Source organism: Lethenteron reissneri, chromosome 43, assembly GCF_015708825.2.
Source record: "Lethenteron reissneri isolate LAM-NWPU_2019-01 chromosome 43, ASM1570882v1, whole genome shotgun sequence".
Classification (NCBI taxonomy): Eukaryota; Metazoa; Chordata; class Hyperoartia; order Petromyzontiformes; family Petromyzontidae; genus Lethenteron; species Lethenteron reissneri.
Genome location: NC_083821.1, coordinates 2401930 through 2416471, shown reverse-complemented (window position 1 = coordinate 2416471; position 14542 = coordinate 2401930). Strand labels below are relative to the sequence as shown.

The window sequence follows — 14542 nt, the reverse complement described above, 5'->3', positions numbered from 1 at the left end:
CTAAATTAAGTTAAAAAAAACCTTAACCCCGTCGCTTTCCGGGCAGCGCTCCGTTACTCCGGCCCACGTTTACGCATCGTCGTTATTGCGAAAGCGTTTTCAATCCATCGATCCATCCTTAACGATCAATCTTTAGATAAAAAAAATCGATTTCCTATTTAAATTAGTTTATTTATCCATGTAAAAAAATATGTTTTTCTATTGTAAGTCAATTTAAACACGTGTACCGCCAGATATTCTAACTCACAATTGTATTCCCGCATTCTGAAATGAGAATCGATTCCCAAAAAGTCTACAATCGATACATTCCAAATCTCCCTCTTGGGGAGCGCTCATTGGTCGAGCCGCCGACCTTCACCTTTCGTAGCCAATCAGAAACGGCATTTCGTGCCCACGTGCCTTCACACTCCCCCAATCAGAGAGGGTCTTATTAATTGGTCGAGCAGCCAATCGGAACGCGTCTTCTATTGGAAGCTCGGCCTGACGTTCTAACCTTGAGCCGATCGTGACACCAAGTTCCGCGTTTCCTCACCGCTTTAAACAAACACCGTAAGTACTCATTTATTGGTGCTTTTAACGCTTTAGAATGTCTTATTCGTAAACGCCACTGCTTTAGGAACAACATTGGAGCTTTATTAAGTTGTCGAATGAATGAAATACGTTCGGGCCTAGTCGACGCACGCGACGCCTACGGACTTTCCTGAGCGACCAACCCCGGAGGTCGAGAGGATCTCGGGCCGAGCGAACGGCTCTTTAAAAGGGGGTTGAACACCACCTTTACGGGCTACGTTTACTGGCGGGCTAATGTTCAATTCAGGACGAATAACGCCGCTGGCTTTTAGCAATAGTCACTGAACACTGTAGATTAAATTCCTTACCAGCGATGCGTAAACTCGTACAGTTCCAACGTGATATTCATGAAACAGAACTAGCTACTTACAGACTACTCTGCTGGAATTTGTTCAGTATTTTCCACAAGCTGATGGACACGATGTTGTTGGAAAAGCTCGACCTTTATCTGCGTGCGGTGGTTAATTTAGGAAGGGTGATTTGCGAATAGGCAGACGCGAGTGAAGGTCATCCTAAGGCCTGATTTAAGATCTCGGCGGCCGGCGCATATCTTAAGTGGCTTCTGAGCTGTAAATTTAAATAAGAACACGTGCAATGAAACATGTATTTTTGCAACAAATACGACAGTCATGTATTCGGACGCTATATAATATGCAGGGTCCGAAACAGTGCGTCATTGTAGCACCGAAAGCTGAACGTGTTCACCACTGACGGTGATGAACCCAGCCCCTCGGAGTTCGCGGTTCCTCCTCACGGCTATAATACAAGTAGCGGGTGATGTCTCGGAAGCATTCTAGATTAGAAGTTTTCGTGACTGCAAGGATCCATACTCTTTGGTTCTTTCGGTAAAGTCACGTCGTGATTTAATTTAGTTTTTTTCATTTTTTAAATATTTTTTTATTTTTCATCTACGTGACTTTACCTAAAGAACCAAACAGTCTCTGAAGCAGTCCTGGGTCACCCACATTCACCAACCTCAACGTGAAGCATGGTCCAATGACCCAAGGGAGGAGGAGGGCTTCATCTAGCAGTGGATTGACAAAATGACTGAAAAGCGTTAGTTACAAAAAAGAAATGTCGCCCGATTGTGCTCTATGGTTTTTAAATAACCTTTAGCATAAAACTCTTTGGGGGGACCCCCCCTTATTATGATTCAAGAGTTGGAGCGAAATTAACTTAATGTTCCCAGCTGCTCATTGAGTGAGATGTATATTAAATGTAATTGAATCCATCGTAGTAATTTCTCAATCACTTTCTACATGATTCGGCAGAATTTAATTGATGAAGGAAGCCAACTGGGAAGACACTGAGTCATTGGTTTTACAAAATTTGCTTTCTATGACATTTTTCGTATGGCCGATGTAGATGCAGATCTACAACCTCAATTTCACATTCAGGTGGTCAAGCCAAATAACCGCGTCAGGAGCAGCGGAGTGGATCGCTGCGATGACTCCATCGTATTTGTGGATCGGACATTGCATCGTTATGCGTTGAATGGTCTCTTGCTGTATATTGCAGACTAACGTGGAAGGCACCGAGTCTTCCGAGTAGCGGAAAAGTAGAGGTCTTCTGATTAGTGGTATGTTGTTTATAAGGCAGTGTTCATCATTAGTATGCACTGCTATCAAGTGCTGTAAATCCGCAATGCAGGCAAAAAGAGTCCATATATGGGTGAGATGTACGTGTGTGTGTGTCATTTTACTTTAAACAAAACATTATTGCGCCAAATATACAATGCGCATCCCCGCGATTACGAATTCTGGTATATTTTTTAGCCAGATGCGGTTGTGTGGGTTAAATACCCTTTCCAGAGCACCCTCGAGTCGAGGCCATTCTAGCAGTAGCGTGAGCAATGGCTGCATTATATGTATATTTCTTGTTAAATAAGATTAATTACTCAACTAATTTATTTAAGAAATGTCCACAAACGAGAGAGTGCAAGCTCACCACTGGCAGACCACGTAAGTAGAACCTGTGGTCTAGAGCCTCTCTCGTGTCGAATGACAGCAGCTTGATTAGCATGTCAACGTTGTTTCAGCTGGACGTGTTTTTGTTTTATGTTTGTTGAGTGTTGTTTATTTTCAGGGAGCTTCTGCAGCATACCCAATATTCTGGGGCGAGTGCCTGGCTTTGAGTGGTTGTGTCGTGCGCGTTTGCTTCCTTTTAACGTAATTCCCCCTCGGGGCTTCTTATGCTGCAGTGCAAGATGTCGGGCATCGTGGCAAGACTGGCCAAGCCTCAGATGCGTGGTCATCTGGGCAAGCGGCTGCGTATACACCTCCCTATCGCCTTCGGCCTTTCCATTTTTACAGCTCTCGGATACAAGGTGCTTACACTTGCCATCCGCCATCACCACTTCTGTCCAAATAACGCATTTTTTTGTTTTGTCGTTGTGCTTTGACAGGGCCACAGAGAGGGGAAGGCAGATTGGGTTGTTTGTCCATGGCCTCAGATCTTAGGGGGGGGTCCTCATAAAAACAATAATGGGCCTCAGAGAGAGGCCAAGAATGGGCCCTCAGATCGGGCCTCATTTGTCATTCTGCCCCAGGCCTCCGAAAACATTTTGGCAGCTATGTACTTTGTATCCATTACCATTGTCATAGCCGTCCTCATCAGCGTCATCATGAGTATTGGCCATGTGGTGCTTATTTTTAGAATAGGTTTTGCCCAGGGATAACTCAACTAAGTACATGAAACAAATATTTTAACATATTGACTCAAGGCCCCATTAACCTGCATTTGGCTCATTCGAAATAAATAATTTTCACATTTCTCCCTGCTAGATTGATAGTCGAGGCAAATGATTTTTGTTTTGTTAACCTTTAGCTATGACTCCACTGTTGTCTTGTGTATGACTCCCTACAGTATTTAAAATTTTTTAAGTTGATCGATGGAGGCAATTAGGTTTTTATACAACGAGAATTATTTATAGATAACGGCAAAGCCGTAAAGTTAAATGATTTGGAGGAGGCATACCAATGTGACTTTTATTAACTTGTTTTATGAGCATTGCCTTTAGCCAGTTGTTAGTTATGGTCCACAAACCAACTTCAGCCCTTGAAGTAACATCGTTTATCTAGCAAAGTCTCACTAATTGCAACACTCTTTGTCATTTGGATCAAAGGAATCGTGCATTAGAGTGCGTTTCCATATCCATTTTAAGGAATATTTTGTATGCAGGGAGACAAGGTAGTTCCTGCAGAGAACATACCACTTATATGAAGAGATGACAACTGAAACCCATTTGCTGATATGAACAAACCTATTGTGTGTATTTGTGTTTTTGAAGTACGGTGTGATGGAGCCAAGGAAGCAAGCGTATGCCAACTTCTACAAGAACTACGATGCCCTGAAGGAGTTTGAGGCCATGCGGAATGCGGGGGTGTTTGAGAGCGCAAAGCCTGACAGCAAGTGAAATGGGGTACGCTCACGTTTTATTTCAATTCCTTAGACGGGTGACAGAGCCAGCCAACGTTGTATGGGAAGAGAGAGTTTGAGTTAGCAAATTGTATTTAATTGACTTGGTCTGCAAAGACAGTTTGCACTGAATGTGTTAAGCTATGCTTGGAAAGTCAGAGGCTGAAGACCTTGGCCAGGATGTCTAGCCAGCCAGCTGTTGTAAAAATTGAGCTCCAAAGAAGTGATCGAATTTTGTAGCTAGCTGTAAACGAGTCATCATTGACGTTGCATATCAGATGATTGAAAATGTGATGGTGAAATAAAAGATGCTTGTGTGTTTTTTTGTTTGTTTTCAGGCATTCAATAAAACTGCATCACAAATGACCACTCTGGGCATCACTGCTGCACACTGCTGGATTCACCGGTTATAAAATTGAAAAAAGTGGTCACAATCGTCAATGATATTTAAAAAGCATTCTTTTCCATGACTGTATATTGGTCTGAAATAAAGTACTGCTCTGCCCACCTATTTGAGTCTTGTGTATATTTTGATTGACGTGATTAGTCGATTGAGTGGATGAATTGACTGCCGTTTTCGTGGTTGATTACTTGAACCCCTTTAATAATGTTGGCCGCCATGCCATTATGTCGTCCGAAAGCAGGAAACAATATTGCTTCCAAGAAATGTTTAATTTCACAAGCCGTTTCCATAGGGCAATGCGGCTGATGATGCTGACATTATCCTCCGCACACCACCTGTTATTACTCGATACTTAGCAATGGAATCCGTTAAGATGAAATGACTGATGAGTGTACGGCCCATTAAATTGTGTTTTGGATCGATTTGGATTCCGAAGTCTGACGATCCAGACTGTGATCTGCCCCCATTCCGAGACACTAACCGGGCACGTCTAATTCTCAAGGTGACCTTCGGTGTGATGTCGTGCCCGGTTTGTACTGAGAAGGTGGAGGAATACAATAAAATAGATTTCCTTTTCGTTTCAGGTGAGTAACTTCCCATTTTTCAAAACTAAATTATTTCTCTTTAAGAGCCCTGTGGCGCAGACGTGCTGCGATTTGTTAGTTTTCAAGATAAATCTTAGTACGGCTGTAGAGTTTTGTCGGGCATAGCTTATGGATGCTTTTTTATTCTGACTCCAAAATGCATTTGATTGTAAAAATATGGAACGAACTTGCAACGTGTCTCCAGGTCATGATTGTGTTACGCTTTTGGATGGATGTATAAGAAATGTATCCATCTTATCATTGTATGCTGGGCCGTGAGGGTTGGTGAATGGAGTTGGGAGTCTGCGGGACCAGTTCAGATATTGCCACTGATGTTAGCCGTGGATGTGATTAAATCTTGAGTTGATGGTTTCAGAGCGCTCCACTCTAGAACAGAACTCGTCAAATCAGGAAACGGTGTCATTTCAACATGAGAAATCTATGACCCAGAGAGGCATTGGCATTCATAGTAAAAATGTTGCTTTCAATAAATGTTGAATTTCACGTTAGTTAATCCGTTGCAAAGCCAAGCATTAATTTAGTTTTCCTTAGGAGTATGCGTGCGCTCATAATATCATGGTAGAGTTATGAAGATACTGCCATAAAAAACAATTATTGCCATCGTACAATTGTCAGCGGTTTTAACGATGGCCAGCTGCAACCCTCGGCAAAATTATATTGTATACCGTTCACTTGCAAATGCTTCCATGAGCCAATGTTTTGTCGAGTGATTCCACTAAACTTAAACGTGTACATTCCCATGAGGGTCTGCTTTCCATTCTCTACAATGAGTATGCATCAAGTCGACTGGGACATTCATTTGCTCCTCATTTGTAAACACGTTTATTATTAGTCATTGATTTTTTTGGGTTAGGCCACGTAATGCGATGGTCAATATTTTGGTAATGTAGCACTCACTGTTTAAACAAAGACTAATTTACATTCGTAATGAGCATTTCATCCAAAGATCCCAATGCGCCGTGTATGGAAAGCAGAAAATAAGACGGAGCCAGTGTAAACGACCAAAACTATGGGGAGAATTCCATTTTAAAGAGGAGAGTTTTCAGGGCAGATTTAAATATCTCTAGATTCTAATTATATTATTGTCAGATGCAACGAGTCCCATCGCCAAGGCCCGATCGCCTCCAGGAACGGAGCCTTAGATATTCAATAGGCATTTACGAAAATCGTGAGACTTGTATCCTCTGAAACGATAACAAAAATGTACAGGTAAATGCCAGCAGAAATTTTGAAACATCGAGGGCAAGACTGAACTTGGCAGGAGTCTGCAGAATGTTTGGGGTGGTACCGATGGGACGACGTTGTGTCTAACCATAGGCTACTGCAGGAAATTTCGATTTAAAGCTTTCGTGACTGCAGGGATTCATCTTCTTGGTTCTTTCGGTAAAGTCACGTAGAAGAGAAATAAAATAAAACATAAAATACAATTCTCACGACGTTTCGGCCACAACGCAAGCAGCCGTCCTCAGGTGAAGAACATGTCTGTCGGAAAGACAGACCTGTTCATTCAAACGCTGTCTTTCCGACAAACCTGTTCTTCACCTGAGGACGGCTGCTTGCGTTGTGGCCGAAACGTCGTGAGAATTGTATTGAATTATATTAAAATTGTATTATTTTATTATTTCCCTTCTACGTGACTTTACCGAAAGAACCAAGAAGATACCGCAGGAAACTTAAGCTGGGACTTGCTAACTGCTTGATCCGCCAAGGCCAACTCCAGCAGTTCGCCACGTGGCACCCCGATCCCGTTTGACCAGGGGTCTGAAACCCGCGGCTCTTTTAAGGGCCGTCGGCAAATATTCTTATTCTAGATTTGAAGCTTTCGTGGCTGCAAGGATTCATACTCTTAGTTTTTTCGGTAAAGTCACGTATGTAAAAAATGTAAGTTAATAAAAATAAAATTATAATAAATCACGACGTTTCGGAGGCAACACAAGTCTCCGTCATCAGGTGGGACCGTCACAGCCAGATTTGCTGTATCAAGTGATATCAAGTGATGCAGCAAATCTGGCTGTGACGGTCCCACCTGATGACGGAGACTTTTATTGCCTCCGAAACGTCGTGATCTATTATTATTAAACTTGTATCAATTTGTATTTTTTACCTACGTGACTTTACCGAAAAAACTAAGAGTATGTATTCTTATTTCGGTTTCTCGACGCCGGTCTGAGACCCTGCCCCGTGAGGGTCTCTGCAAGAAGTCCTCGTGGGTGGAGGAGGGAGCTCGGTGGTTGGCCAACAAACCCGAATGGCTGCATCGAATCAATCGCTATTGTCGGAGACTCGGGGTTAGGAAGAAGGGGACTGACTAGCTTGGGGATTTCTCAGCAGGGATTTTTAAAGTCGGGTGGATACAATGAGGGCTGAGCCAGGAGGGATGATCCTACGGGGTGCGCCTGGAGGGTGGACACACCCATACTTGCTTTGAGTTCATAATGTCGTCCTTCGGAGTTGGAGGTTAAGTGTAACTTAGTTTTATCGTTTACGCACGTCGTTACGCACCGGACAAAGTGAACTGTCAATTTTTTTTAATTAAGAAAGCTCAATGGATAATTGCCACGGTGCGTAGTAACTTAGCACATTTCCTTATTAAAATGCATTGATGTGGAAGTATGACCGATCGCGCTGCCACGCAATTAGCTTAATTTCCATGCGAGAGACTCCCAGGGCAGCCTCCCCACGCAATAAACATACCACGTGGCACTGTGCCATTCTTCATCGGTGTCGTGGGGAACATTGCCCTCCCTGAGGGCCTCGAGGGCCTTTTTAAATCCTTTATATTAAGTTCACTTGCGTGCTTGCTTGCTTGCTTACAACCGTGCAAATCTTTCGGTCGTTTTTTAACCCACTTCCCGTGATCCAATCGAGCTGACATTTTGCACACAGACTCGTTGTGTGTGACAATTAAGTTCGTGAAAAAAATTCCAAAATTTTACACTGTTTAGGGAAAAAAATTAAATATTTAATTACCAATTGCTTAATGGTGGCAGACAATCATCTGACCCATAGGTGGCAGCCATCTCAAGCCAGATGACGAGAGGACTCTAGCCGCCACGCATAGAAAGGATTTAGAGTGAAAAACTTTGTTTTTACTGGTTATACTTGTTTCACCTTCGGTGGCTCACGCTCGAACACAAAGACAAAGGTCCCCCTTGCTATAGCCTCCACAGACTGTTGGGGCAAGAGCCGTTCGCGAGTAAGCAGCACCTGGGGGTGGGTGGACAGCGCCACATGCCGGCCGCCTTTGTCTCCCCAGTGGGCGATGTTGAACACACCGCACCAGGTACTCATTTAAGGGCTAAGTCGACCTAGGGGAGTCCCAGGAGCCGGTGCAGGTAATGTCATCGTTGGTAGCGAGCGGGAACCAGCTGCTGCACCAACCACCGCTCCCCCACAAATCTGATCCGCCTTAGCGTCTCATTGTCGTCGCTCCATCTCCACGTGGGGCGTACCCCCCCCCCCCCGCCGGATGCCTTTCATTCTCACCGAGTCATTCATAAATGACGGAGTGGTGGTGGTGGTGGTGACGATGTGTCACACACACAGCAGTGACCGCATGAGGGCGCTACTGACTTGCAATGTCTTTGTTCGCAATCTTCGCACTAATTGTTGGGAAACACATTGTCCTGCGGATGGAGCTGGTGGGAACGTTGGGTTGCTCGGTCAATGGCCAGGGTCAACGGCGGCGTGGTGTATTCCGTAAATATGCCCGACTGTGAGGGCGGGCACAAGCCGGCGTGAGTAGGTTAAACGTTGAGTTTTATAAGGGCACCACGGGGTGACCAGCCCCTCCCCACCCAGCCCCACCCCTCCCACCCCCCACCCAGCCCCACCCTCCCCACCCAGCCCCTCCCCACCCTCCCCTCCCCACCATTCCCCTCCCCACCCTCCCCTCTCCACCCAGCCCCACCCCTCCCATTTTTGGATGCACGACGGACGGACGGACACAATTATCCCCTGTGGGCTGGTGTAACTAGGGGGTTCCAACCAGTAAAACGCAGTTTCCTGTACAAGAATACGGGGTAAATCGTATGGGTTGACACGGTACGGTATTCCAAAGAGATTGGACCTGTTTACGACGATTAAACACAATGACCGCCTCAAGGTCAACCCCGTTGTGTGTGACTTTATCTGCACAAACTTGATAAGTTTCATCTCAATGTTGCCTGTTTACCCACAAGTGAACTATATTCGATTACGCGTTGTACGTGTGTGTGTTGGAGTTCTTTTGTAACGTCCGTAGTATCCAGCAGCGGGATTTCACGCGCTGTCTATCAGATTTCGTGTCGTTATAAAGATGTAGGGCTGTGGAATATCTGGGACGAGTGGATGGCCTTGAATGATTTGACCTCAAAACCACTCCATCATCATCTATTTGACTCGTAGCCAGCAATGGGCTCCGCTTGACTTCTATCAGCATTAGTCACGCTGGAGTTGAGCCAAAGTTCACTTTTTGTAAGTGTTGAGCATGAAACTGAAGCAATGTAGAACTTTGATTTGACCATGCTCTTTCCATATCTCATTTCGCTGCGTCTCTCTCTCTCTCTGGCTGTCCTTGATGTCTCTCTCTCTCTCTCCATATCTCTCCATCTCTCCTTTCTGTGTGTGCGTGTCTTCGTGTTTCTCTCCATATCTCTCCATGGCGTCTGTCTGTGTGTGCGTGTTTCTGTGGCTGTGTTTTTCTCGTTGTCTCTGTCTCTCCATACCTCTCCAAGTCTTCTTTCTGTGGCGTCTGTGGCGAGATGTTAACTACCTCGCCTAGAGCTCGTGGGTTCGATCCCGACTCTGACGCCTGTATATTTGTAGTTTGCGTGTTCTCTTCTCTCTCCCCGTGGTCCTGTGGATTTTTATCTTCCGGATCATCCGTTTTTTTCCCTCCATATTTAGAAATGTTCGTTTAGATTATCTGCCTGCTATAAACTTCCACGCGACAAGCCTCTGCGTTGAGCTATCATTTGTGATAGCCAGGTGGCGTCTTCTAAAGAGCTCTATACAGCTCAGTGGGCCTTACCCTGTAAAAAATTAACCCGTAAAAACAAAGTTTTTCACTATAAATCCTTTATATGCGTGGCATCGGTTTTATTTTATTATTCATTTCTGTTTTTCTTGAGTAAGAGTTTCATTTTTATCACATTGGAATTTTAAATTAAATATGAAAAACATTTTTCATAAAAAATGGAAAACTTTGAAAAAAAATTTTCACGAAAATAAATTATCACGCACAACGAGCATGTGTGCAAAATGTCAGCTCGATTGGATTACGGGAAGTGGGTTAAAAACGACCGAAAGATTTGCACTCGGACCCTTTCTCGCCTGAGCATCACAGGGGCCAACTTAGCGCGGAGAAGTTTCTGCTCGAACCTAGGCGCTACCCAACAGTGACATCGTTCGTTACAATTTTTTTGGTTCTTGAAATTTATTTTTTAAATCTCTCCCCCCCCCCACTACTCACTCGCCCATCCACCCCACCCACCCCCCCCCCCCCCCCAATGATGGTGAGCGCGCACCCGTGAAGGAAACGTGGTAACACGAAGCCTTTAAACTTTAATGACAACACCTTCCGCTCGCAGATTCATGGCGCCAGTAATTTCACGGATCCGCGACACAGGCACGAGGAGTTTTGAGGTCACATTTTTTTTTATTTTTTACAAAATAAATAAAACAAACGTCATCTTGGGTCTCAACATCGCTTGACACAGGCAATGTCAAACTGACAACAGGTATTAATTAAGAACTAAAGTTGAGCTTATACTGGTAGGTACCACCTGGTTCCACCAGCCCACAGGGGATTATTGTGTCCGTCCGTCGTGCAGCCAAAAATGGGAGGGGTGGGGCTGGGTGGAGAGAGGAGGGTGGGGAGGGGCTGGGTGGGGAGGGTGGGCTGGGTGGGGGGTGGGAGGGGTGGGGCTGGGTGGGGAGGGGCTGGTCACCCCGTGGTGCCCTTATAAAACTCAACGTTTAACCTACTCACGCCGGCTTGTGCCCACCCTCACAGTCAGGCATATTTTCGGAATACACCACGCCGCCGTTGACCCTGGCCATTGACCGAGCAACCCAACGTTCCTACCAGCTCCCTCCGCAGGACAATGTGTTTGTATACACATGAGCTGCTGTAACACTTGATGATGATGCTGGGTGTAATCTCCATCGAAACGTCGTGTAAAGCTCATAGCTGTCAACCCATACGGTTTACCCCGGAATCTGGTCCAGACGGCGTACAGCTGTTTCAATACGGGCAAAACAACGTTTGGTCTATTCGTTTGTGTTTTTCCCTTGTGATGGGACTTTGTAGGATGAACGTTGAGAATTATAAGGGGCATGGGGTGACCAATACGGTCTGAATTGGTCTGTAATAAGTTTGGGCACTGATAAGGGGTGACAGGTATGGTATAGTGTAGTGTATAATGTAGTGCATAGTGTAGTGTAGAAGATAAACGTTGAGATTTATAAGTGGCACGGGGTTGTCCAGTAAGGTTTGAATTGGTCTGTAATAAGGTAGGGCACCGAAAAAGAGTTGTCAAAACGTTGCTCGCTTCACAATATCCCACCAGGGTTAAGCTGAGAAAGCAACATCAATTCTAGATTTGAAGCTTTCGTGACTGCAAGGATTCATAATCTTTGTTCTTTCGGTAAAGTCACGTAGGTAAAAAATGAAATTAAAATTAATAAAAATAAAATTATGTAATAAAATATTATAATAATTTTTTTTATTAACTTTAATTTCATTTTTTACCTACGTCACTTTACCGAAAGAACTAAGAGTATGAAAGCAACATCAATTGGGCAACGCTCTGCCCGTGACGTTACCAGCAACTGGGTCGGATCGGCTGTGCCGGGATGGCGGAGGGCGCAGCTGCAAATCGGCACCGTAGCCACGCTACGATCTCGTCCAATAAAAACCACTAACTGACTGCGAAGCTCAAGTCGAGGCGTTCAACATCCGTTCTCGAGAACGAGTTAACGACGCTATCTGCTCCGTTGCCTATACCAGGGCGTTCCGCTGCGGATCTCGGGCCGTTTGTGGGTGAGGAGAGGCGGTGGTGTCGTCGCGGTTCACGCTGTGCTACGAACCCCTAGGTCGACTCAGCCTCAAATGAGTACCTGGTGCGATGTGTGAGCATCACTACTAGGGAGACAAAGGCGGTCGAGGGTGGTGTTGGCCACCCACCCCCTCGTGTGCCGTGCTGGCCTTCAGAGGTACAACTCGCGAACAGCACTTGCCCGCAACCGTCTGTGAAGGCTACACGGGGGACCTTTGTCTTTGCAGAGGCTGTGACGCCACCACAGGCGGAGTTTGACTTGTCGATGTGGTTGGGGGTGGACGCGCAAAGGGGTTCGCTTCGTTCCTTCTCATCAGTTTGTCTATCGTCAGTTTGTCTACCGTCGTAAGAAGTCTGCGATGTTAGAGGATAAGCCGGAAGATCCAAGTGCGGACTTCTTGATGAGAAAATAAACGCCACCTGTGCACAGTTTGCTCTCAGTATGAGTTGACATTTTTATTAATATATATAATATTTTTTTTACCAATTCCTAACTTTGTCATAACTAAGGTAGTGCATAACTTTAATCCTTGCCCAGAGCAAACGTCAGTGGATCAATTGTTTGCTGGTGGGAACACATATGTTTTACCCAGGAGAATATTTAGCAGAAGCAACATTCATTTATACCGGCCTAATTTGCAGTATTAGCCCCGAGGGCCAGCCGGTCACCTTTGAATATCAATTCTTATTCGGTACACGCGCGCCAGCCAGGAGTGAGCGACTCACAATCGGAAGGTTGCCGGTTCAATTCCTGGCCTGGGGATTGACTAAATCGTGGTCTAACTGGGTTATTTAAAATGTGACACTTTGTGCAGAAAGTCAACAGTGATTGTCATCCATAACAGAGGTTTGTTGTTGGGTCAGACCGCGTTAATATAAAGGCGTCGTTAAACCCAAACACACCACCCGACACAGCCAATTGATAAGGTTTGTCACGTAAACAAAACGTGCCAATTCGTCATTACATCAGCACACGCGTGTGTGTTGGACAGTAAACCCACAACAATCACATTTCGAGTACACACCGGTTGTGTGTTGGATATTGGCTGTCATATTTCATAGACTATCCCTCTTGCCCGCCCAGCCATAGGAATGTGGAATTTGCGACATTTTGCAGTGAGTGGGCTGTAAACGGGAGACCGAGCGCCGGACGAATTCGAGCACGAAGTGTGTTGCCCCTGTTGGCCCTGACGCCTTGACACGCACGGCACCCAGCGAGAACTTGACAACGCGACCCAAGATTGCAAAACCCTGCCGAAGGGCAATGTCCACTTGATCCGCGTTTCTTACCAGCGAATTAACATCTCACAAGGGAGCATCGAGGCGGCCTTGAGGTCAGAATACACGAGCATTGGCGGTGTGTGTAGAGGGCAGGGAGAGGCACTTTGCACTGAACGCATCCTCAACAGAACTTATTTTAAAAGTTAATGACAACCAAGGTTTAAAAAAAAAATCTAAACATGGTAACGAAGTACAGGCCCCAAGGCTCAAACCTCAAAGCGGCCAGCAACAATCAGCGCTATTGAAACGTGTGTTTGTACGTTGAACCTCTTTTGCACAGTACGTAGCGAACCGCGCTGATCGGAGGTGCGATGGTGTACGAGAGATCGGGTGACAATGTTTCTTGAATCGATCAAGGTTATACTGGTAGGAACCTCCTGGCTACACCAGCCCACAGGGGATTATTGTGTCCGTCGTGCAGGGAGGGGCTGGGTGGGGAGGGAGGGGCTGGGTGGGGAGGGTGGGGAGGGGCTGGGTGGGGAGGGTGGGGAGGGGCTAGGTGGGGAGGGTAGGGTGGGGAGGGGCTGGGTGGGGAGGGTGGGGAGGGGCTGGGTGGGGAGGGTGGGGCTGGGTGGGGGGTGGGAGGGGTGGGGCTGGGTGGGGAGGGGCTGGTCACCCCGTGGTGCCCTTATAAAACTCAACGTTTAACCTACTCACGCCGGCTTGTGCCCGCCCTCACAGTCGGGCATATTTGCGGAATACACCACGCCGCCGTTGACCCTGGCCATTGACCGAGCAACCCAACGTTCCTACCAGCTCCCTCCGCAGGAGAATGTGTTGGAAGAACTTGGGGACAGAGACGATGGGAGGGAATTCCAAAGCATAGCAGTGTGATTTGATTCGCGCATTCCGTGCATGTTGTATGCCACATTCTCTTGTCACCTTTCCCACAGCTGTATTCTCTATCTAATGCACAACGGTGCACTTCTTTGACAACATTTTTTTGTAAAGGTTTCCACGCTCATCCTGCTATCGTACATATTTGTGATGTAGAGACAGAATTATCTCATTAAAACAATGGTAGCATTTGCCACCCTGGTGGGAACCGATAAGTTATTATTGGACCAATTGCCTAATGACCATCAATCATGTGGTCAGTGTTAACATTTCCTTACAATAGGCTCTGCTCTGCATCCCCATGATGTTGGCAGATGTCCTACGCATGACCCAACACAGATAAACGCCACCACGTTCCGTGTTAACATAATGCATACATAATAATGACA

General features: G+C 45.9%; 1 protein-coding gene across 1 annotated transcript; it reads left to right on the top strand.

Annotated features, from left to right (window-relative positions):
• Positions 1–397: 397 nt before the first annotated feature.
• Positions 398–4498, top strand: LOC133353361 (cytochrome c oxidase subunit 6C-1). The gene is made up of 4 exons (XM_061569550.1): positions 398–549; positions 2771–2896; positions 3860–3991; positions 4326–4498. The coding sequence occupies exons 2-3, from the start codon at positions 2777–2779 to the stop codon at positions 3983–3985; spliced, it is 246 nt and encodes an 81-aa protein (XP_061425534.1). The 5' UTR covers positions 398–549; positions 2771–2776; the 3' UTR covers positions 3986–3991; positions 4326–4498.
• The last annotated feature ends 10044 nt before the right edge of the window (positions 4499–14542 follow it).